Below are 26,523 nucleotides of genomic sequence, written 5' to 3' on the forward strand. Positions count from 1 at the left end.
GCATCTTTATTTGACCTCCTCCCATGCAGGCCCTATTCCTACACCAGTTCTCTTTCTGGAATCTCTTTGGTACTGTAATTTCATTAATTCCACAACCATATTCCCACCTATTCCCTAACGACAACAAAGTCTGAAGGTCTAGGTTACTGCCGCGTCTCCCTAGCAACCGTACCCACTAATGGTTGCCGGAAAAGGCTACGGTCACGTGCTTCCAAGATTTCCGGGTGGCCAACGTGACTTCCGGTTGTCAGAATTTCCCCCTGACTCGGCGGCGGCCGAGGGGAAGCTGTGTGGTCCCAGGTCGCGGCAGCCCGGGTGGTGGTGGGCTCCGGGCGGGCTCGCGTCATTCTGCCCCCGCTGCGATGCATCCGCGGCGCCCGGACGGATTTGATGGCTTGGGCTACCGGGGCGGTGCCCGGGACGAGCAGGGCTTTGGCGGCGCTTTCCCAGCAAGGTCCTTCAGCACCGGGTCAGACCTGGGCCACTGGGTGACGACTCCCCCAGACATCCCCGGCAGCCGCAACCTGCACTGGGGCGAGAAGAGCCCGCCCTACGGCGTGCCCACCACCTCCACCCCGTATGAAGGCCCCACGGAGGAAGCCTTTTCCAGTGGCGGCGGCGGCAGTGTGCAGGGGCAGAGCAGCGGTGAGGAGCATGGGGACCGAGGCAGGGGTGGTGGGTTAGTGGGGCCGCGGATTGCGGCCTGCAGACCCCGGAAGCGGTGCAGAGCGCCCCGCCTCCTGTTCCTTCTCATCCTATCGCGCGCCACACCCTTTGCCCTCCTTTCGTCCTCTGCCCCTGAAGCAGGCCTCCTTAGTCTTCCTCACATAAACGAATTCTACGGGATCAAATCCAAAAAAGACATCTGCCTTAGCTATGGGGTGCATAGTAGGAATATTTAGAGGTTTTGGCATCTCAACTGATGGCCTGAGTTAAGAATGGGAGTGGATTGTTTACTGTTACCTGATTCACTTTGGCAGCTGTATTTTCTTGATATAATTAATTGATTTGTTTACTTACTTGTAGTTTTGTGTTCTGAAAAGAGAAGCCTTTCAGCATAAGCAAATTTGGGTTCAAACTTGGTTCTGCCACTCATAATCTGAACAACTTAACCTCTGTGAGCCCTCAGTTTTCTCATCTTTAAAATGTGTAGAAGAATCCAGTATGGGACGCATAGGCCAAAAAAAATTGTTTCCTTTCTTTTCTTTTTTAAACACAGTCTGCTTTTGAAATCCCCCAGTCTAGAAAGTTTCCTTCTTATAATTTTCCTTTCTGCTTTCCTTCTAACCTAAAAACTACACATAAAAGTTAGAAACACTGATACAATTTCAAGATAGGACTTTGGAATCATGACAAAATTATTCTCCATGGGATGTCAGAAAACCTGCAACACTGCATGATGTAGATATTTTAATCATACTTTTTTATTCATAAAATGTGAATAATGGCTACCTCTTTTCATTCTCTTGGAATTGTTAGAATAATAGATCATTTAATATTAATTTTATTGTAGATATCAGCTTTATTCTCATTTCCTCGACTTTGACTTGGAAGTACAATAATATTTATTTGCGTTAAGTAGGAAGAATAGACTTTAACAAATGTCTAGTTAGTAAATGAGGATGTGAAGAAGAGTCGATGAGTTACCTAGTGTCATACAATTAGCTTTTTGACTAACTGTCCCCCCTCCCCCGCCACCCACGTGTTGTGTCTCACTAGTCCCAATACTCCCAATACTAGTCCAGAATAATACTAGAAAGGTTTTGCAAGTTATAAATAAAATAATTTAAAAATACATATACCTTTGCTACACAGTTATCTTCTTAGGCAGTAAAGTTTATGTTTTTATCTTTTCATAAGTTATGCTTTGATGGTTACAATGAGAAGGAGTTCCTTGACACAACCAGGGTTTATTTTGCAGCCCTAACAGGTGGGTGAATGTTAATTTTGCACCAAAGATAGACATCTAAGAGACACAGTAAACAAGAATAAACCTTCCTAACACCTTTTAGAAAATCTTAGTAGCATTTTCTGTTACTACTTGGGGATGATATATACATATAAAAAGGGTAAAGTCTAAGGTAAAAGTACCTTAAGTGGGTAAAAGAAGCTTTCTATTTAGCTTGTACATTTTTCTAGAGTGAACCATGTAGTTTCCCGGGAACATGCTTAGGTGGCCTTGTTCTGATCGAAAGGGAATAGTGGCCTGGTGAGGTGGCTCATGCTTGTAATCCCAGCTCTTTGGGAGGCCGAGGTGGGCACATCATGAGGTCTGGAGATTGAGACCAGCCTGACCAACACAGTGAAACCCTGTTTCTACTAAACATACAAAAATTAGCTGGGCCTGGTGGTGGGCACCTGTGACCCCAGCTACTCAGGAGGCTGAGGCAGGAAAATTGCTTGAACTCAGGAGACAGAGGTTGCAGTGAGCTGAGATCACACCACTGCACTCCATCCTGGGTGACAGAGCTAAACCCTGTCTCAAAAAAAAAAGGGAATAGTAAGGGCAATTGCTTCATTTGAAAGAGAAGAGGAGAAAAAGAATTGTCACTTGTGAATATTGTATTATAGTTAGAATTTAAGTCTGGTCCCTTGGGGTTGTAATAGTTCACCACTATGACTCAGTTTAGTCAAGGAGAAAGGCTTTTCTCTTTGACATACGCATAGTAATGTTTTCCAGCTGTGAACTTTTCCAGTAACACAACAGACATGCCATCAGTAGTAGCATATATGTATCCAGTAACCTATTGCAATTAATTAAACAGATAGTCTCAAACTATTTAAAATCTGAAGAGATGGCGAAGAAGAGAGCTGTATTTACCCATTTTGGTTATTCCTAAGTCCCCTTTCAAATTAATAATTTAGAGGTGATTTACTTGCAGTTATTGGTTTAATAAAGTGCTCTCCATCAATAACAGTGAATAACTAGTTTTACAGCATAGGATGTCAAGTAGTAGGTGGAAGTATCAGCTGTGGCCAACCACAGAAAGTTTTTTATTAGAATGCAATCAGAAGCTGGTAGCCCTTAGGTTCTATCTGCATATTGGTTTCATTAGGCCCAAACAATATTTTAACAATTTTTGAAATAGTTGTCCAGGACTTTAAAATTGGAAGATGCTGTATAAAAATGAGAATATCTATTTTTGAAAAATTACAGCTTCAAAACCCTGCGCCCACAGTCCCATTTTGCAGTATTGAATTGGAGTGAAAGAGTAATTGTGCCTTTAAAAGGTCTACACCTTTCAATCTGCCTCAAACCCCTGCAGAGTCCTTCATTCATTTAAATTATTTCCCTGGCCCCTACCAGAATTTGACTTTGAGGTTTCAATGAGCAGCATGTTAAAAAAATTAACTTTTTAAAATTGTTTTTAGAGTAAACCTAAATATTAGTTATCAGTAATATTATTATTATTATTATTTTCATTTTAGAACAGCTGAATAGATTTGCTGGATTTGGTATTGGACTTGCAAGGTAATGTTTTATCTAAAGACATTTAAAGCTTTTATTGATTTAATTTAGAGTTTTTCTTAAATTTATAATATCAAATGATTATTATTGCTTCCTTTAGGTTGTTTCTTTGAAGCAGTAGTTTAAATTTTGAAATATTTTGCAGAAAAAAAATCATTATTTAAAATAGATAATTTGATAGTTTTCCTAGTAAAGATAGACTAATCATCCAATTTTATAAACACAAAATAATTTTGTAATTGTAACTGCTTTCATGGGTCTGTCCGAAGAATAAAATGAAGTGTACTCTTATCTCTCTTTCATCAAAAAATGTAATTTTGAATGGGGTTCATGAAGATCTAATGGCTCTGCTGATAGGAACTTTGTTCATAGGACAATTTCTGAAAGACATAAAAATTACATGGCATTTAATGTTGCCATTTAATTGATGTGTCATTTCCACATCAAACATACAGAAATTTAGTTTCATTGTATACTATAGATATTAATATTACATATTATGTATTGTTTCCCTTATTTGCCCATTTGCAGATCTGATTTTCATTCTTTTCATGGATCTATCCAAAGAATAAAATTAAATGTAATCTTATCTCTCTCCCATCAAAAAAAGTAATTGTGCATGGAGGCCTATCTTTAATGCTTAGCAGATATTCAGCAGCATAGCTTCTAGATTTTGTTTATAATCATCGTTTGGTGATAGCATTACTTTTTTTATATCTAGTGATCATTTTGTTTAAGAAAAGCCTTTAGTCTTGAATATTGTGATCCTTAGTGAATATCATTTTCAGAAATACTAGAATTGCACAAAGCTTACATTTCATGCAATAATGATCATCATTATTTTAATTTGAACCAAGAAAAAAGAAAACCCTTATTTTCGTAATTAAACCCGAGGGTGTTTAATGTCAATATAAATAAAATCTATGTTTTCCATTCTGCTGGAGTTGTTTTTGCTTCAATATTTATACTTAAAACTTTGGTTCTTTTGATAGACTATTATTACATGTAAATATGTATGTGCATATATGTATATGTCACTCTGAGAGCTTAAACCCACAGCTGTAATTGTTTTGTGGGGCACATTCTCAAAAGAAATATTTAATACATAAATATCAGTCAATTAACATGGTCATTAAAAATCTTATAATTTATGATTTATACTTAAATTTATACTTAAACCTTCTGATTTTAGTACATCAAAACCAACATTTTTAGAATGCAGTTCATGAAGATCAAATAGCTCTGCTGATAGGAAGACTTTGTTCATGGGACATTTTCTGAAATAAATAATTTGCATCATTAAATGCTATTTAATTGATGTTTCATTTGTCACATTAAACATACAGAGATGTAGTTTTATCTTTACTGTAGATATTAATATTACGTATTATATATTGTTTACCCTATTTACCAGTTTGGAGATCTGGTTTTCATTCTTTTCCTATTGAATTTTGTTTCTGGTAAAATCATTGGCAAACATTTCTAAACAGTTTTAAATATCTAGATTTTTAAGATTTTTTTTAAGAATGGAGAACATAAAATAATGCATGATTCTTCAGGCAAGAATAACTTTAGAAAGATATATGTTGTAAATTTAATTTGTCTCTATGTAGACACATATATACATAAATTATTTTTATATAGTCTCTTTACAGAAAATGTGTTGGCACATCCTTGCATTGTTCTACGCCGCCAGTGTCAGGTAAATGTAATTTCTGTGATCTTCTGAAGCAATAATTCTGACCCTAATATGAAGGGCACAACTCACATAAATGACATGAAACCAGGTGGTCATTACTTCATGTGAAATGTTCCAAACTTTTTGGTCTCAAAACCTCTTTAAAGTCTTAAAAAATAGTAATGATCCTAAATAACTTTGGTTTATGTTGGTCATATTTATTGGTATTTCCCATTTCAGAAATTAAAATTGGGAAAATTTCAATGTATCTATATAATTCAGTAAGGTAATTTTATGAAAGTAACTATTTTGCATTTTTGCAAATATCTTTAATATCTAACATAATAGGAGACAGCCAGTTTCTCTCATATGCTTCTGCAATCAATTGGTTGCATTACATGGTTTTTGAAAGAAGCAAGGAAGTTTAGTCTTGTACACATGTGTAGTTGAAAGCAGGAGGGGAGTATTTTATATTCTTTTGAGATAATTGTGGGTATTCTTTGCAATTGCACCAAAACTCACTGTGTAGTAGTTCTTAAAGTTATTTGCAATGTGAAATCAGAAATCATTTTAGTGAACTTTTTAACTTTGTTACATAAAAAATCCGTTTATCTACACTGCATCTTGAATAGCTATTTTTACTTATGCATGATTCCATATAATTGTACATAGATTATTTGAAAAATATTGACTAATTGAGTTACATAGATCTTCGAGATGTTAAAACATTTGATTATAAAATATCAAAAAATCATCTTAATTAAAACCACTACTGATGTCACTAGAAAATCTTTAAGTATCAGCAGCTCTCAATGGTGGATATAGATTTTCCAAAATTCTGAGTTTTACTTGAAAACTCAAACTTATTATTGACAATAAATATTGTTAGTTATTTTTGTTTTAATCAACACTCTCACCTTGTTTATTTTTAAAAATATGTCTGTCCCAGTGGTGAATAGGCATAGTCTGTCAATGAGTTTTTCTAAGTAAAAATGATGTTCCATGACAAATGTGGCTAGTTCAGCTTGCAATTCCATCATAGAAGTGCTTTTCTCATGCCCGCTATGTTACTTCTTTATGTAACATACAGGATATTAATTAGAAAGAGGATGTGTACTCAAAGGTCAAGAATTCATAAAATCAACATTTTGTTACTGCATCACCAAGGATATTCCCATATGAAGGTTGCTTTTTGCTTACTATAGGTAAAAAAATGCTTGCCAAAATGAACATGAGTTCGGAGATGTAATTCAATTTAAGGTAATACAAATGTCAAATAACACCCTGTTTATTATATAGCTTACATTATTATGTGTATTCTACATTGATCATCAGACTATATTTATGTCACCATATGCCCTGCACTTTTAATGGGTTATTTAAAGCACTTTTAAGAGTAATTTTGCTTATGTATAATTTATGTCGACTTTGGAATTAACTTTTGTTTATGCTGCAGTTCTACCATGTATCATTGATGGCCTTGTTATTTCTTAACATTAACAGAAAAAAATCATGAAATTTTTTTGCAGGTTAATTACCATGCTCAGCATTACCATCTCACTCCATTTACAGTCATCAATATAATGTACAGTTTCAACAAAACTCAGGTGAGAATTTTGTCTATGGATTCTGTTAAAGTTTCATATAAGTGTCATTGGGCTTAGTAATCATTAACACAAGAACAATTACTTTCAATTTAGTTAATAAAACATCTTAACTATTGTAGTTAAACTAATGTAACATAAGGATATGTTTTTAATCTTCCAAAATTTAATTTAGCAAAAGTACAAATTAATTAATTTAGCAAAATCACAAAGAGCTGAGCTAAGATGGTGTCTCTGCTATCAAGAGGCTCATATTTATTCATGTAGACAAAATCTTAAACAGAAGATTGTGTTGCAATAAGATAAAGGCAATATTAGAAGTACAGAATGCTGCCAGTATACAAAAGAGAAGTACCATATCAAAACTGGGATTGGGCACAGTGTACGACTGGGAAAAACTTTGGGAGAAGAAATGCCTGAATTGTGTACTTATTGTCGAGAAGGCTAAAACTTCGTGATGAGGGTAGAGAAAAGGTTTTTAAAGTAGATGTGTGAAGGCAGAAGACAAAGAGAGATCATAAAGTTTTGGAATGGATTTAATGTAGTACAACGGGAGCTTGAAGTGGAGGCTGAAGAGTAAGAGAGGGTTGAAAAAGTAGCCAGAGAAGTAAGCAGGATCCAGATCCTAAAGCACCTCCTAAGAACTGCACACTAGATCCTAAAATCTACAAAAGTACTGTTGAAGGTGTTTTAGCCATGACCAAAGTATCTTGAAGAACTTTGGATTGTTTGACAGTATCTATCAGAATTAAAATGTACGTGTTCTTTGAATTACTAATTTTACTTCTAGGAACTTATCCCACATAGATGTGCACATATATATGCAAAAATGTATTTACAAGGAGGTCCTATGACATTGCATACAATAGATTGGAAATGATTAAATGTCCATCACTAGGGTACCAGTGAAATAATTATGGTATATTATGGTGAAACACTTTGTAACCTTTAAAAATGAGAGGGTAGCTCTGTGTATATTGATGTGGAATGATCTCTGGGATATTTTTTATGTTGCAACATAATACCACCTGTTAAAAATAAACAAAACAAAAATATTTCTATAACATACACACAGAGATATACTTGTATATGCATGGATTATCTTGGGGATAAATTTTAAAACTGCTGCTGGAGACTGAGATGAAAAGGAGACAAACTTTTCAGCTGGTACCCTATTGCTTCTTATTAATTGTATCATGTCTATTAATAACATAGATAAATAATAGGATTATTACTGATGGTATTATGCAAAGGGGCAAAACCAGAGACAGTGAAACTTGTAGTCAAATTGATATAAAGTAATAGTGTTAAGTATGGAGAAGAGCATGGATTTGTAAGATACTAAGGAAGTAGAATTTATAGAATGTGGTGACTGATTAGATAGGAAGAATGAGAAAAAATGTTTTCTGAATGTATGGTTTGGACACTAGGATGATGAAGCTGCTATCAAGGGAGATAAGAAATACAGCAGAGAAGGAAAGAATTGGTGTAGTATGAGTGAGTATGATTGGGTTAAGATGTGGATATGTAAGTTTCAAGTTACCTATGTGTCATTCATAGGACAGGACTAGTAGGGAGTTGAATATATAGATATTAGGGATATTTAATAAATTAGTTAATCCTTAGGGGGTTAATTAACTGGAATGTTCTTTTTGGCCTAAACATAACTTTAAAATGAGAAAATTAATTTAATTATAGTTCCCTACTAATTGGAAAATTTCTATACAATATCAAGTTTTATTAAGATCTTTTGTGTTTCAGATGTATTAACAGAAATAACAATAAATTTTGTCCATTTTAGGGACCTAGAGCCCTGTGGAAAGGAATGGGAAGTACATTTATTGTCCAGGGAGTCACACTTGGAGCAGAAGGCATAATTAGTGAATTTACACCTTTGCCAAGGTACCTTATTTAGCATTTCTTTAGTATTAGTTTCATGTTGTGTTTTTTGTTTATTTGTTTTTAGATTCATGGGGTGCATGTGCAGGCTTGTACATGTGCATATTGGGTGATGCTGAAGGTTGGACTTCTAATAATCCTCTTACCCAACTAGTAAACATCATACTCAATATGTACTTTTCAACCTTTGTCCCCATCCCTCCCGTTATATTATTTTAATAAAATGCGATAGTTTCCAAAACTGTCTTGAATCTGAAAACTTGTCTGAAGTAACTAAAAGAAGAAACAAAGAATAAAATTAATTATATCTTATTAAATTAGTATGTGATAAAGAAAACGTGTCTTGGTTTAGTATCTATTGAGATGTATCTTTCAGCTTCTACTGCTATGTGCCAGCAACTGCCAACTGAGGAACAAATGTGGGTATGTGAGCAATTCTTGCTCTTTAAGTATTCAGTTTAATTAAGGAGACACATTTAAGCAAGAAGAGGTAACATGTCCAGTGTCATGGAGTTGGACAGTCTAGGTAATAAAAAGAAGTGTCTTCTACTTAGAATATTGGGTATGTATGAAATGGAATATTAGGAAAAGAAACTGAGGTGCTAGATTAAAATATGATTGTGCCTTTGTAAGTTTATTCCCTATGGGGTTGGGAATTTATTTCTTTTTTTTTTAAATATATAGATGTTCTGATCAAGATATACTCAAAGGCAATGTAAAATAAATGGACTAGTATAGATAGATTTGTGGAGATCTATTGTAATAATCTAGGCAAGACTGAGAAGGTTCTGAACTGTGGAACAGAACAGAAAGGGATGAGCTGAATAGACATTTCTGAAGTATAATTGATGATCATTACATTAGCTTGGTAATTAGAGATATGAGAGAATGAGTTGTCAGTAGTGACTGAGATTTCTAGATTGGAAAATGTTAACCAAGATAGAGAATTCATGAAGAAGAATAAGTTGGAGTAGGGAAGAAGATAAAGAATTTATTTTTCAATAAATTAAGTTTGAGATTCTTGGGAGGGGGACATGACTAATATTTGGCTGGAACCATGGATCAGAATTAAAAAAAAAAATTTGAAGCAGAGGCAGAGCTTTGAGTGTTATATCATAAAAGTAGCAATTGAAGCTTAGGATAGATGAAAGCACCTAAGTAGAAAGCGTAGTTTAAATGAATAAACTGGACCAAGGACAGAATCCTAGGCATACGTGTGTGTGTATATGTGTGTGTGTATGTCTGTGTGTGTGTGTGTGTGTGTGTCTCTGTGTGTGTGTGTTTGTGTGTATGTTGTGAGAGGTAGTTGGGGGAGATAATTAGAGAAATTAGAGGGTGTGTGTGTGTGTGTGTGTGTGTGTGTGTGTGTGTTGTGAGAGGTAGTTGAGGGGAGATAATCAGTGAAATTAGAGATGCCTTTAGAACAAATTGGAAATAGCATAAGATGTAGGACAGTCATGTTCTAGAAACCAAAAATGGGAGAATTAGAATTGTAGGTACATTTGGAGAGAGAGGGTAGAGAAATTGGGGAAATTTGCTTTTGGGTCTCTATTTTCTCTGTGAAACAGTATACAGGGTTATTTGGTGAAAAAGGATAAGCACTGGGGTTGTAGTAGAAAAGCATGAGAGGAATGACACATATTTCAGACAGTCACAATGATGAGTAACAAAGGAATCTTACAAAGGGTATATGAAAGGAATGTTAATAGATAATATTGGAAATTAGAAATTTTTAAGGTGCTATTTGGCATTACTCTGTGATTTTTCTATATCAGCACTATATTTTTGTAAATCATTCCAGGGATAATGTTAAAAGCAATGGTTTGTTAATCCAAAGTTATTCTGTGGCAAGGTGAATTTTTTGGATTGTTAAAGAAGTAAGATAGTTGAAGGCATAGCTACTAGTGTATCAGATATGCCCAATGTTGGGATTTAGTCCTTAAAGAGAAAGAAACGAAAGCAAGAAAAACTGATATTAAGCTTTTTTCCAACGTGATTGCTTTCAAAGGACCTTATAGTCTTTCAGTGTCTTAAATACAGCTTTGCTAAAAGGTTTGAAACAAAACAAAGATTAGAAAGGTCAGCAACATTTGGGCAGCTCAAAGTTTCTTATCTTATTCTTTAAAACTCTGTATTTCTTTGTTTGGCTAACTATTCACTTTATTCTATATCACTAGATAAGATCATAAGTTAATACAATCAAATAGTCTTGAAATTCTCTAACAAACAATTCTATAAAAATTTAACGAAATGCAGGAAATTCCATTTGGTAGAGTGAAAAAAATTCGATGCAGTTGTTCCTTGTATCTGCTGGGGAGTGATTCCAGGACCTCCCGTGGATACCAAAATCCACGAATGCTTAAGTCCCTTATATAAAATGGTGTAGAATTTGCATGCAACCTATGCACATCCTCCTGTATACTTTAAATCATTTCTTGATTTCTTATAATACCAAATGCAGTATAAATGCTATGTAAATAGTTGTTATACTATATTGTTTAGGGAATAATAACAAGAAAAAAAAAAACTCTGTACGCATTCCGAACAACTATCCTTTTATAAAATAAATATTTTAAATCTACAGTTGCCTGAATCCATGTATGTGGAACCCATGGGTATGGAGGGTTGACTACATTTGCAATCGGAACACTATTTGTTTAGGTCCTGGCTGTTCCACTTTTTATTTCTGGGACCTTAGGCAAGTAATGTTGTCTCCCTAAAGCAGAGATGAAGGAATAACATTAATTTCAGGTCAAAGGGAAGAAAAAAGAAAAATAGGAATGGGAAGGCATAGGATTTTATAAAATTTTATCATCTAACTTTCTTACTCAGTAGGCAAATAGACATGTCAATTTAGTGGGAAATATATTTTTATCATCTTGAATCTTACTAAAGAAGACAAAATAGTAACCTCTATTGTATTGTCCTACTTGGATAATTCTGGTGATAAATCCCACTCATTAATTCATTCATTTACTTAGCTAGCATTTCCTGAGTATTTACTGTGTGCCAGGTTCTATGCTAAAAACAAGGTTAACAAAAAGGAAAAGAAACAAAAGGTAACTGTTGCCTGGAAGCTCAGAATCTAGTAAAAGTACATTCACTAAGAACAATAATTCCATTTGTGAATAATTACAAGTTGAAATTTATTTTCTAAAGGAAAAGAATATAGTTCTATAAAAGTATTAAATGGTTTGTAACAGTGTCCTTAGTAACGTGACACTTAAGCTAGATCAGAGTGGTAATTAGGAGGTGGATATCGGTTTGTAGAAAAATGCTGTGGCAGTGGGGAGCATAGAGAATTCAGGTAACTGAGAGAAGGCTCATATGGCTGGAGGTCTGGCCAGGGGCAAGGCGCAGAGCAGGTGGGAGCCAGAACATGTAGGCCATTTTAAGAATATTGAAGAGTTTCAGTAGGGTCGGTGACATCAGATTTGTTTTCAAAGGGTCATTGTAACTGTAGATGAAAAGGTTGCGTGAGGACCAAAGTGAATAAAAGGAGACATCTTAGTATGCTTATAACAATAATAAAGGTGAGAAATGATAGTGGCTAACATCCGGGTGTTGTCTTTTGAGATAGAGGTAAGTGGACAGTTTTGAAATATACTTAGGTCAAATCGAGGGAATTTGGTGATGCTTTCCGAATGGTAGATGAAAGAGAAGGCAGTATCAAGGATGACTTCTCATGTTTGGTCTTGTGTAACTAGATGTCACATGAAGCTGTTTTTTTGAAGTATAGTGTGAATATCTTTTAAAAAATTATTTATTCTTCTTTGGGCAGGTTTGACCTTTACTATTTAAGGGAAGAAGGCAGAATTGTGGCAAACAAGGTCACAAAACATTAACTAAAAGCAATTCACAGAAGCTACTACATGAGGAGGATGAGCTCTGGGGTCTCCTAGCCTGGGGTTTCTTAATTGCATAACAATTACTAGGTAGAACAGGTGAGATAGTCTAGCTTTGCCAATGTTTAGTTTTTTTATACAGTTTATGATCAAATCAGAGAGAAAAACAGCAGATCTCTAGTGTTCATTAAATCAGCAAATTTATAATTTCTCAGTAGTATTACTTTTTAACAAATTATATATTACCCAGGATCATCATCTGTGATCTCTTTCTTTATCTACTGCTAAACCCTTCCCAGTCCTCTCTCCCAGTTGGAGTGAGTTAAACCATGTGTTGTTCTACCCCACAGTACCCTTTACCTAATTTACACGTGGCTTTTTCATACTGTTAATGTGAGGTAGGAGTTCCTGTAACCAAGGCTACTGTGTGGTTCAGTCTCTCAGAAAACTGATTTGGTTCAACTCCAACTTAGTTTTGACTCATCACACATTTGCGGTTATACCACTGTAAACATCTTGCAGTCTTCCTCCAACAGTTCCCTCTGAATTTGCTTATTTTAAACACATGTTATTTTAAACACAATGAAATCTTCCTCAAATTCAATAGATTTCCTTTCTGATTAACAGTTCCTGAGTAGGGAACACTAAAAGAGTTTAAGCAGAAAAGAAAGATTTTAAGTTTGACTTTAGGACAAGTGCATTTTCAAGTCTTTTATCATATCCAGGTGGAGTTGTCTGTAGGCACATGATGTGGGGCTGACATGTAAAGAAGTCTTAACTGAAGTTAAATTAATTTGGGAGGTTTTGAAGCTGTAACCTTAGATGTGAGGGTCCGTACAGAATAAGGATACCCTATGGTGGAAGAAGAGGGCCTGAACCTTAGGAACTGCAACAAAGGGTGCTGGATTAGAAAATGTGATCCTGAAAAGGAGTCAGGAGAGACCAGAAGGCAGGATAAAAACCAAAAGAGAATGAGCTAGTGGAGTACAGGGGAGTGCTTCAAGGAGTGAGGAACACGAGGCTCTGATGGCTGCTGAAATGTCAAATAAGGTAGAGAATTAAAAATGTCTATCAGATTTAAAGATGAGATTATTGGGGACTTTAGCAAGAGCTGTTTTTATTCCAAGCAATTTGGAGTGGGTTCGAGGTGAATGGGAAAGTATGGACGTGGAAACAGCAAGTTGAGGAAGTTGGCTCTGACTAGGATAAAGAGAGGTAACTGGAAGATGAGTGCTTCAGGGTAGGTTGGGGAAGATTTTTTTTTTTTAAATGAGGTTAGCTATTTGACCATTTGAAAATTAAAGATAGCTGAGATACACAGTTATTTTAGAATTGTATTGCCTTTTTGTGTGGTTATGCATAGGAGTATGTATTTTGTTCTGTTAAATGAAAAACTAAACTGTTTTGAGAGAAGCAAGGTACTGTAATAAATTTTATTAATTTTTTTGCTCATTAGCAAGGACATTTTTTATGTGAAAATCGTTAATTTAGATATATTTACATGCTTGATATTGGGTAATGAATTATAAAAAGGGTTAATCACAAGTTTTTACACTTAATCTCTACTGAAGCTTTTAAGTATGCTTACTTAAATTTCTAGAGCTATGACAGTAAGTTTTACCCATTTTATAAAGTAGTAGAGAACAAATACAAGGAAGAGTCCCAAAAACATTTTTAAAATGCTTGGTTTTAAGTCTCCTTTTCTTGTATCTTAATGATCTTAAGAATTGGCAGTAGTCATCAAAGGGGAGGTAACTCAGAATTACAGTTATATTTAAAGAGGAGGCTACCCAGTCCTTAGTGTTTAGGACAGTTTTATATTTAAAATTGATGTTATCGTAAACTGTGATAATATTTTCTGAGGCCATGAGTATTAGCTGTGCCAAGATGATTTACAAAGCATGTAACATATTTTGTTTTATAATCATAAAGTAACTGTCAGTAAGATGGGAGGCCTAATCTGTTTTTTATATTTTTGACTTAATCATTGAATAATATCATTTCAGCTACATTTTCTGTGTTGTTCAGGCCAAATAAATATCCTAATATTAATGTAATGAAAGTTTGGCCCAGAAGGTGCTCTAAGGTCTTAGAAACCAGGGGTGGTTGTTCTGTTGTCTGAAAGTATCTGATGTTTGTACCCCTTTATATGCTGCTGTTTTTCAAATTCAGTCATTTGAAATAGAAACTATTTTTGTAGGTTTCTGCTGTAGCCATGATGGAGTGGGTACCAATTCCATCAGAGGAGCTGGTATAGCAACTCTCATCTTCATTTTGCACTTTCCTTCTTTCTTTCTTTTTTTTTTTGTTGTTGTTCTTTTTCATTTTTCTCCTATCTCCTCTGCCTTTTCATTTTTTTCCTCTTACTTACTTTTTTCTGTATATAATCTTGTCTCTTTTTTGACTTTTCTTTGATAGAACTTACCCCTTTTTTCCCCTTTTGTTCTATTTCAGTTTGTCTCTTTGTTTCATCTTTTCTTATCTTTTTTTTTCCTTTTCTTTTCCTTTCTTTTCTTTCCTTTTCTGGTTTCCAAAAGTAACCTAACTAGCAGACAGAATGCACACAACCCTAGACCTTGGTTCCAGACCTGGCATTTTGCCTGTTTCCTTTGAACATTTCCCTGTGATCTTTTTGACCCTGGTTTTTCTCATCAATAAGACAAATGTGACAATATCTGCTCTCCTTATCTTACAAGATTCCTCTTTGTATCAAATAAGTTGAGAGATAGTACAGGCAGAGAGTACCAAGGTTTAGAACACAGTTCCACACTAACTGGTTACTTGGCTTCAGATAAGTTATTAACCCCCTGTGATTCTATCTCCTCATCTATGAAATGGAGAAAATAGTGTTATTATGAAGATTAGAAATAGTTCATGCAAAGCACTTTGCATAATCATTGCATTTAGTAGGTGCTCACGGAGATAATAGAATATAATAATGGTCAAAAAATTAATTGTACTAAGTAAAGATACTTAGAAATTAGGTACTACATAAATGTAATGTGTCAGCCTGTATTAGTGTTACTTAATTTTTTTTTTTATTTCTCCTTCTTAAATACTTTGTAAAGTCTTTTTTAAATCCTGTTGTTTGTTTCTCTATTCTCTTTCTTTTAACCTACCATCTTAATTTTCTTTCTTTAATTTCTCATGTTTACTTTCATAATCAGTTGTGACTCTTGCTTTTCTGTCAGCCCCTTCTATCAGCACATACAAAAACACCTTGTATATTGTATTTTCTGTGTGTAAACCACACAGTTGTTTACAGTATGTTCCAGAAAAGAAAATGTTTACCATTAGAATATATTTCTCCCATAGATTTAAGAAAATTAGAAGTTGATTACTGTTTTGAAGATTGAGCTAATTCCAGATGTTTTAAATAACATTGCTTTTGGCTTATTTAAGTTTATTTTTATGTTTTAGGGAGGTTTTACATAAATGGAATCCTAAACAAATAGGAGAACACCTTCTACTGAAATCGTAAGTATCAAAAAAATGGCATTTTATTTTACATTTCACTAATTTTTATATTATTGGAACTGGAAAAAAATCTTATTAAACAACTGCAGAAAAAGAAATTAGAGCAGTGAAATGTTTGTGGGACTAGAACTTCAAAGGACAAGTAACAGAGTTTAGGAATAAATCCTGAAATAGATATCATCTTTATTAATCTTACTAATTTGAAAGGCTGGAATCACAGACTAATTCTGTGTGTGTGTTCTTAGGAAGTTAGCATAAGTCTTCCATTTATTTAGCCCAAATTTTCAAGGAAAGTATTACTATTTTATTGTTAATCAGGTACAAATTTATTTGTATGGTGATGAGCAAACCCAAAAAACTTTAGTGACATTGAAATGTAGTCCTAAAGGCACTTAATGATTTTACAAGAGTAACCATTTTTGTAGATTAGAATTTTATTCTTCACTTCTTAATTTTTTTTTTGAAGATTGTGAATTGGAAATCCCCCAGCTTGCTGGCTCCCTCAATGGGACATTCCAGCACATTATTACTTAGTGATGTTCCATTCACCTTGAAAACCACTACTTGCCAGGACCTGGCCCATAAGGGTTAGGTAAGTCCCACCTTGATATTATTTTGAATAACTATATTTTGCAGGCTTGCAAAGTTGTAATATTACTATGTCTTAATATTGGTGATAGGAAACAACTTTGCAAAGCTGTATAATGTTGTTTTTTTTAATAATAAAAGGGGACTTCACTCACCATTGAAGACTGGCTTAACTCTACTGGATGGGAAATCTGGGAATAGATATGATAATAGAATACTTGCTGAAATATCACTAAAAAGGCAAACTGTGGAATGGATCCCTCATCCTAAATTTTAAGTTTTAGATTTATAGGCTGCATTAGCTATGCATAGGTAGATGTCCAATGTATTTTCCTTGCAGACTGTCCTTGTTTTATCATTTGTTTTTTTTCATCCCTGTTGAATAAAGCATCCTATGTTACAGGTTTCTGAAGTTAATATTTTTGGGCTATAGGTGTTAATAGTTAAAAACCTTAAAAAGATAATTCTAGCTTGAGTATAAATTTTGTTGACATATTAAAGCAGATATTTAAAAATTTAGTATAAACATCTTATTTCAGTATACTGATAAATTTATTTTAATTTCTACAGCCTAACTTACGTGGTGGCAATGCCTTTTTATTCAGCAAGTCTGATTGAAACAGTGCAGGTGAGCCTTTTTTTTTTTACTGTCATATTTAAATTTAAGAATACTTTTTGAACTACTCAGTATATTGTATATGTGTAATATTTCAGCAAAAAATTTTAAGACAGTGTCTTAAAATTTTTTTTATAAATATCGCATTTACATCACACATTGCTTGTCTGTATATTTCCATTGCAAACTTAAGTCACACTTCTAGTTTTAATTATTTTTGTCCTTTTTATAGGCAGCTATACTCTTCGTTCAGATCTCACAGAACACAGCCTATAACTTGCTCTGAAAACAAAGAATCTATAACCTCTTTAAGGCCCTTACATACAACTTGGATGGTTATGGCTTATCACAGGACAGTAAAATAATTGCCTGAGAATAAACATGATGGATAATCATCCGAACAGGAAGCAGGTTGTCCTCACAGATAGTTTACTAACGGCATTCTTTTTAAATATGCCTTTAAGTAACATTTGATACTATTGGGTGTGGTAAATACTACAAAGCTGAAGCAATTTTCTGCGAGCACTTTAAATTCTGTTTGCCTGTGTTACTAGTCCTAACCACATGGTGGCGCTTCAAGTACATTGAATTAAATGTCATACCCTCCTTCCTACACTTAGAACTGTGAGATGAAGGTAGTTTGAACTTCACCTGTATACAAAATCCAACTGTTTGTACACCTGTCTTCTTCCAACATCAGATCCTCTAGCATATTCTTTTCTCTAGTATATGTGAGTGCCCTCTCTGTAAAAACTCCGACTGGATCAGCCTTTGGTCTTCTAATTACTATTTTCTACCTTGTTTCTTTTTGGCTATATCATTCATCTTTGATTTATTATTGTTCTTATTTTTTCTGTTAGAACCAACTTCAGTTAACTGAAGTTTATGTCTTGTGACCCAAATATACTTTCCTTTCCCCTTCCATTTGGCATTGTGTTAAATAAATGATACAATTTTTGTATGGTTCTATCGAATTTACAGAGTTGTCACTTGTATGAGATATTCTCATTTTAAAGATAAGGGGAAAATGGCAGGAAGGTAATTATTTAAGGAAAAACAACTAAGCAGAATAATTTATTGGGGAAAATAAGTTTTAGCTTAAGACAGAACCATTATCACATTTCTCTGCTTAAATTAGACCTGGGACTTTAGACAGATTTCTTAATCTTTATAATGTTCTTAATTTTCTCATCCATAAATTAGAAATTGTATTTTAATAACTGGGATATAGGCCGGGCGCGGTGGCTCAAGCCTGTAATCCCAGCACTTTGGGAGGCCGAGGCGGGTGGATCACGAGGTCAAGAGATCGAGACCATCCTGGTCAACATGGTGAAACCCCGTCTCTACTAATACAAAAAATTAGCTGGGCACGGTGGCGTGTGCCTGTAATCCCAGCTACTCAGGAGGCTGAGGCAGGAGAATTGCCTGAACCCAGGAGGCGGAGATTGCGGTGAGCCGAGATCGCGCCATTGCGCTCCAGCCTGGGTATCAAGAGCGAAACTCCGTCTCAAAAAAAAAAAAAAAATAAATAACTGGGATATAAAACTGAATGAGTTATTCATGTTAGTGCCTGGCTCACTATGTGATAGGGTTTTTTTCTGTGTATGTGTTTTTTTAACCCAATATTTACCCCTTGTTTTCTGCTTCAAGTTCTACCTGCTAGATATCAAACCTTTTGATATCTTTTGTCTGCTTTTCTAGAACTCTTTTTTTTCTTTAGGTTTCTCTCTCTTGAACATCTTTCAGTAATCTCTTTGCCATCTCTTCTGTTATACCTTAAGGCTCAGTCCTTGACCCTCTGTTTTTTATCCTACACTCATTATTCTGAAAGAGTTTACATGAATCACTATAACTCTAATCTTATGTGAGTTAAATCTTCAAAGTCAACTTTTAAAAATAATCTCATCCCTCTAAAAATTAGCTTCCTTTAGAATCTCTTCTCCCTTGCAATATATTAATGATACTATTGTTATCTTTACACTAAAGACTCAAAACTTTAGTTTTTGTTTGAGGAAAGCTTTTTATTTTTACATTTCTTTCATTCTTCATAATTAACTGGTCATCATGAAGTTTGTAGCGATCTATATTTTCGTTAAGAATCCTTGAGGTGGGGGAGTTCCAAGATGGCTGGTTAGATGCAGCTCAGGATTGCAGCTCCGAGTGAAAGTGCAGAGGGTGAGTGGACGCCGCATTTCCAGACGGATTTTTATTGCCCACAGACCAGGAGATTCTCAGGCGGAGGAGCCCCACGGGTCGCCAGGGCGGCTGTTTTGGCCAGCGCGGCTGTTTTGCCTGCGCCCCAGTGCAGCGGCTCCCAGTGTAGAGTAAACAGTACTGTGTTCCCACTTAGCCAGCAAGGGGAGCTGAAACAGGGAGCCAGACCAGGAGATTCCCAGGCAAAAAAAGCACCACGAATTTCAGAGCCGCAGTTTCAGCCGGCTCAGTGGGTCGCTGCACAGGAAATCACACAGATCCCGACACCTATTCAACAGGCAACCAGGACACCTGGGAGAGAGCCGACCATTCAATTAAAAAACAAAAGGCTCTGAGACAGGGAACCAGGCGATTAGGGTCGGCTGATCCCACCCCCACAAAAACAACAAAAACAAAAAAACAGCAATTGGAAACGCTCAGAGTTGAGAGTTTCACAGCAAGCACAGCTGAACCTGGGACGGTCCTGCTCTGTGAGGGAGGGGCGTCCGCCATTACTGAGGCAGCCTGCTGTTGCTGAGGCAACCTGCCGTTGCCGAGGCAACCCGCCATTACAGAGAGAGTCTGTCATTACAGAGGCGGGCCAACATAGCGGAAGCAGTTCTAACTACACCCATATAAAAGGACTGCAGGGAAGTTCACACGGCAGCTGGGCGGAGCCCACAGCAGCTCAGCGAAGCCTATGCAAGCTGAGAGTGACTAGGCTGCCTCCATGTGGGCAGGGCAGCCCTGAAGAAAAAAAAAAGGCAGCAGCACAGCAGAAACTCATGAAGTCCTAACTCCCTGGGACAGAACACCTGGGGAAAAAAAAGGGGGGTTTATGAGTCCTGCTGCTGCAGACTTAAATTTACCGGCCCAGCAGCTCTGAATGAACAATGGGGCTCACAGCTCAGCACCTGAGATAATATAAAGGACAGACTGTTTCCTCAAGCAGCTCCCTGACCCCCGTATATCCAAAGAGTCACCTCATAAAGGAGAGCTCAGACTGACATTTGGCAGGTATCCTTCTGGACAAAGCAGAAGAAGAAACTGGTAGCAACCTTTACTGTTCGGCAGCTGCTGCAAGTGATCTCCAGGCAAGCAGGGCCTGGAGTGGACCTCAGCAGTTCTACAGCAGAGAGGCCAGACAGTTAAAAGGAAAACTAAGAAACAGAAATAACTTCATCAACAACAAACAGGACGTCCACTCAGAGACCCAATCAGAAAATCAACCACTACAAAGCCGACAGGTGGATAAATCCACAAAGATGGGAAGAAACCAGCGCAAAAAGGATGAAAATACCCGAAACCAGAACACCTCTCCTCCTACAAGGGATCACAACTCCTCAGCAGCAAGGGAACAAGACTGGATGGAGAATGAGTGTGATGAAATGACAGAATCAGCCTTCAGAAAGTGGGTAATAAGAAACTTCCGTGAGCTAAAAGAACATGTTCTAGCCCAATGCAAAGAAACTAAGAACGTTGAAAAAAGATTTGATGAAATGCTAACAAGAATGGACAACTTAGAGAGGAATATAAGTGAATTGATGGAGCTAAAAAACACAACACGAGAACTTCGCGAAGCATGCACAAGTTTCAACAGCCAAATTGACCAAGCAGAAGAAAGGATATCAGAGGTCGAAGATCAATTCAATGAAATAAAACGAGAAGGCAAGATTAGAGAAAACAGGGTAAAAAGGAATGAACAAAGTCAACAAGAAATATGGGACTATGTGAAAAGACCTAATCTACGTTTGATAGGTGTACCTGAATGTGATGAAGAGAATGAATCCAAGCTGGAAAATACTCTTCAGGATATTATCCAGGAAAACTTCCCCAACCTAGCAAGGCAGGCCAATATTCAAGTCCAGGAAATACAGAGAACACCACAAAGATATTCCTCAAGAAGAGCAACCCCAAGGCATATACTCGTCAGATTCACCAGGGTTGAAATGAAGGAGAAAATACTAAGGGCAGCCAGAGAGAAAGGTCGGGTTACCCACAAAGGGAAGCCCATCAGACTCACAGCAGATCTCTCAGCAGAAACCCTACAGGCCAGAAGAGAGTGGGGGCCGATATTCAACATCCTTAAAGAAAAGAACTTTCAACCCAGAATTTCATATCCAGCCAATCTAAGCTTCATAAGTGAAGGAAAAATAAAATCCTTTGTGAACAAGCAAGTACTCAGAGATTTCACCACCACCAGACCTGCTTTACAAGAACTCCTGAAAGAGGCACTACACATAGAAAAGAACAACCAGTACCAGCCACTCCAAAAACACACGAAATGGTAAAGAGCATCAACACAATGAAGAATCTGCATCAACCAACAGGCAAAACAGCCAGCTAGCATCAAAATGGCAGGATCAAATTCACACATAACAATATTAACCCTAAACGTAAATGGACTAAATGCCCCAATCAATCAAAAGACACAGACTGGCAAATTGGATAAAAAACCAAAACCCATCAGTGTGCTGTATCCAGGAAACCCATCTCACATGCAAGGATACACAAAGGCTCAAAATAAAGGGATGGAGGAAGATTTACCAAGCAAATGGAGAGCAAAAAAAAGCAGGAGTTGCAATTCTCATCTCTGATAAAATAGACTTTAAAGCAACAAAGATCAAAAGAGACAAAGAAGGATATTACATAATGGTAAAAGGATCAATGCAACAAGAAGAGCTAACGATCCTAAATATATATGCACCTAATACAGGAGCACCCAGATACATAAGGCAAGTTCTTAAAGACTTACAAAGAGACTTAGACTCCCACACAATAATAGTGGGAGATTTCAACACACCATTGTCAATATTAGACAGATCAACGAGACAGAAAATTAACAAGGATATCCAGGATTTGAACTCAGACCTGGAACAAGCAAGCCTAATAGACATTTACAGAACTCTCCACCATAAATCCACAGAATATACATTCTTCTCAGCACCACATCACACCTACTCTAAAATTGACCACATAATTGGAAGTAAATCACTCCTCAGCAAATGCAAAACAACGGAAACCATAACAAACAGTCTCTCAGACCACAGTGCAATCAAGTTAGAACTCAGAATTCAGAAACCAACCCAGAACTGCACAGCTTCATGGAAACTAAACAACTTTCTCTTGAATGTTGACTGGATAAATAATGAAATGAAGGCAGAAATAAAGATGTTCTTCGAAACCAACGAGAACGAAGACACCACATACCAGAATCTCTGGGGCACATTTAAAGCAGTTTCTAGAGGAAAATATATAGCAATAAGTGCCCACATGAGAAGCAAGGAGAGATCTAAAATTGACACTCTATCGTCAAAATTGAAAGAGCTAGAGGAGCAAGATCAAAAAAACTCAAAACCTAGCAGAAGACAAGAAATAACTAAGATCAGAGCAGAATTGAAGGAGATAGAGACATGAAAAACCTTTCAAAAAATCAATAAATCCAGGAGCTGGTTTTTTGAAAAGATCAACAAAATAGACAGACCACTAGCCAGATTAATAAAAAAGAAAAGAGAGAATAACCAAATAGATGCAATAAAAAATGATAAGAAATTCAAACCATCATCAGAGATTATTACAAACAACTCTATGCACCTAAACTAGAAAACCTGGAAGAAATGGATACATTCCTGGACAGTTGCCTCCTCCCAAGCCTAAACCAGGAAGAAGTCGAAACCCTGAATAGACCAATAACAAGGTCTGAAGTCGAGGCAGCAATTAAGAGCCTACCACCCAAAAAAAGCCCAGGTCCAGATGGGTTCACAGCTGAATTCTACCAGACATACAAAGAGGAACTGGTACCATTCCTTCTGAAACTATTCCAAATAATCCAAAAAGAGAGAATCCTTCCCAAATCATTTTATGAGACCAACATCATCCTGATACCAAAACCCGGCAGAGACTCAACAAGAAAAGAAAACTACAGGCCAATATCCATGATGAAATAGATGCAAAAATCTTCAATAAAATACTGGCAAGCCGATTGCAACAGCACATCAAAAAGCTTATCCACCATGATCAAGTAGGATTCATCCCGGGGATGCAAGGCTGGTTCAACATATGCAAGTCTATAAATATAATTCACCACATAAGCAGAACCAAAGACAAAAACCACATGATTATCTCAATTGATGTAGAAAAGGCCTTTGACAAAATTCAACAGCCCTTTATGTTAAAAACCCTCAATAAACTAGGTATCGACGGAATGTATCTCAAAATAATAAAAGCTATTTATGACAAACCAACAGCCAATATCATACTGAATGGGCAAAAACTGGAAGCATTCCCTTTGAAATCTGGCACTAGACAAGGATGCCCTCTCTCACCACTCCTATTCAATATAGTACTGGAAGTTCTAGCCAGAGCAACCCAGCAAGAAAAAGAAATAAAGGGTATTCAATTAGGAAAGGAGGAAGTCAAATTGTCTCTGTTTGCAGACAACATGATTGTATATCTAGAAGACCCCATCATCTCAGCCCAAAATCTCCTGAAACTGATAAGCAACTTCAGCAAAGTCTCAGGATACAAAATCAATGTGCAAAAATCACAAGCATTCCTATACACCAATAACAGACTTAAAGAGAGCCAAATCAAGAACGAACTGCCATTCACAATTGCTACAAAGAGAAATACCTAGGAATACAACTAACAAGGAACGTAAAGGACCTCTTCAAGGAGAACTACAAACCACTATTCAATGAAATAAGAGAGGACACAAACAGATGGAGAAGCATTCCATGTTCATGGTTAGGAAGAATCAATATCATGAAAATGGCCATACTGCCCAAAGTAATTTATAGATTCAACGCTATCCCCATCAAGCTACCAATGACCTTCTTCACAGAACTGGAAAAAATCACCTTAAACTTCATATGGAACCAAAAGAGAGCCCGCATAGCCAAGTCAATTCTAAGCAAAAAGAACAAAGCGGGAGGCATCACACTACCGGACATCAAACTATACTACAAGTCTACAGTAATCAAAACAGCATGGTACTGGTACCAAAACAGAGATATAGACCCATGGAACAGAACAGAGGCGTCGGAGGCGACACAACATATCTACAACCACCCGATCTTTGACAAACCTGAAAAAAACAAGCAACGGGGAAATGATTCCCTGTTCAATAAGTGGTGTTGGGAAAACTGGCTAGCCATATGCAGAAAGCAGAAACTCGACCCCTTCCTGACACCTTACACTAAAATTGACTCCAGATGGATTAAAGACTTAAACATAAGACCTAACACCATAAAAACCCTAGAAGAAAACCTAGGCAAAACCATTCAGGACATAGGCATAGGCAAGGACTTCATGACCAAAACACCAGAAGCATTGGCAACAAAAGCCAAAATAGACAAATGGGACCTAATCAAACTCCACAGCTTCTGCACGGCAAAAGAAACAGTCATTAGAGTGAACCGGCAACCAACAGAATGGGAAAAAATTTTTGCAGCCTACCCATCTGACAAAGGGCTGATATCCAGAATTTACAATGAACTAAAACAGATTTACAAGAAAAAAACAAGCCCATTCAAAAATGGGCGAAGGATATGAACAGATACTTTACAAAAGGAGACATACATGAGGCCAAGAAGCATATGAAAAAATGCTCATCATCACTGGTCATTAGAGAAATGCAAATCAAAACTACATTGAGATACCATCTCACGCCAGTTAGAATGGAGATCATTAAAAAATCTGGAGACAACAGATGCTGGAGAGGATGTGGAGAAATAGGAACACTTTTACACTGTTGGTGGGAGTGTAAATTAGTTCAACCATTGTGGAAGACAGTGTGGCGATTCCTCAAGGACCTAGAAATAGAAATTCCATTTGACCCAGCAATCCCATTACTGGGTATATATCCAAAGGATTATAAATCGTTCTACTGTAAGGACACATGCACACGAATGTTCATTGCAGCACAGTTTACAATAGCAAAGACCTGGAACCAACCCAAATGCCCATCAATGATAGACTGGACAGGAAAAATGTGGCACATATACACCATGGAATATTATGCAGCCATCAAAAACGATGAGTTAGCGTCCTTTGTAGGGACATGGATGAACCTGGAAACCATCATTCTCAGCAAACTGACACAAGAACACAAAATCGAACACCGCATGTTCTCACTCATAGGCGGGTGTTGAACAATGGGAACACATGGACACAGGGAGGGGAGCACTATACACTGGGGTCTTTTGAGGGGGAGTGGGGGGGACAGCAGGGGGTGGGGAGTTGGGGAGAGATAGCATGGGGAGAAATGCCACATATAGGTGAAGGGGAGGAAGGCAGCAAATCACACTGTCACGTATGCACCTATGCAACAATCTTGTATGATTTTCACATGTACCCCAAAACCTAAAATACAATTAAAAAAAAAAAAAGAATCCTTGAGGCCTAGGCGGGCGGATTACGAGGTCAGGAGTTTGAGACAAGCATGGCCAACATAGTGAAACCCCGTGTCTACTAAAAATACAAAAATTAGCCAGGCATAGTGATGAGCGCCTGTAGTCCCAGCTATTCGGGAAGCTAAGGCAGAAGAATTGCTTGAACCTGGGAGGCGGCGGTTACTGTGAGTCAAGATCACGCCACTGCACTCCGTCTGGGTGACAGAGCGAGACTACATCTCAAAAAAGAATCCTTGTACTAGTCCCTGCATTTTAAAAGTCAATTCTTTGTACTCATACAAGATTGTTTTTAAGTTGCAATGCTTATATATCCTTTAACTGATTAAGGATTCATATTGACTCTTATTCCCTAAAGTCAACTTCAGACTTCTTATCATAGTTTTAAATCAGGGTTTTAATTACATCACTTTACCTTTCAGATTATCTTCCTTAACTGCTAAACTTTAAAAAAAAAAAATTATCAAATATTTATTGAGTGCTTGCCTGTATCAGGAACTGTTATAGACCCTAGGGATACAAGAGCAAACAAAACCAAAATGTTCTGCGCTCATATCACTTATATTCTTATGGGGAAAGTAGACATACACAACATAAATATAAGGTCTACTTCATGGTGATTAACTGCTAAAGAAAGCAAAAATAAAGCAAGGAAGGCAAATAGGATGTGTAATGAGTAGGGACGAGCAGTTAATATTTTTTTTAAGAATATAAATAAAGGCCTCACAGAGAAGGCAACATTTG

At 36.6% G+C, this 26,523-nt stretch overlaps 1 protein-coding gene across 1 annotated transcript in view; it reads left to right on the forward strand.

Moving 5' to 3' along the window:
• Positions 1-249: 249 nt before the first annotated feature.
• The window catches only part of SLC25A46 (solute carrier family 25 member 46), a 31,895-nt gene continuing 5,621 nt past the window's right edge, over positions 250-26,523 (forward strand). Inside the window, exons 1-7 of the mRNA XM_012473935.3 lie at positions 250-645; positions 3,430-3,472; positions 5,114-5,171; positions 6,677-6,754; positions 8,553-8,653; positions 15,916-15,972; positions 17,131-17,188. Coding sequence (XP_012329358.2) covers positions 363-645; positions 3,430-3,472; positions 5,114-5,171; positions 6,677-6,754; positions 8,553-8,653; positions 15,916-15,972; positions 17,131-17,188 — 678 coding nt within the window. The 5' untranslated portion in view covers positions 250-362. The remainder of the gene's footprint in view (positions 646-3,429; positions 3,473-5,113; positions 5,172-6,676; positions 6,755-8,552; positions 8,654-15,915; positions 15,973-17,130; positions 17,189-26,523) is intronic.

This window comes from Aotus nancymaae, unplaced genomic scaffold (assembly GCF_030222135.1).
Source record: "Aotus nancymaae isolate 86718 unplaced genomic scaffold, 86718_ANA_hifiasm-v0.15.2.pri h1tg000014l, whole genome shotgun sequence".
Lineage (NCBI taxonomy): Eukaryota > Metazoa > Chordata > Mammalia > Primates > Aotidae > Aotus > Aotus nancymaae.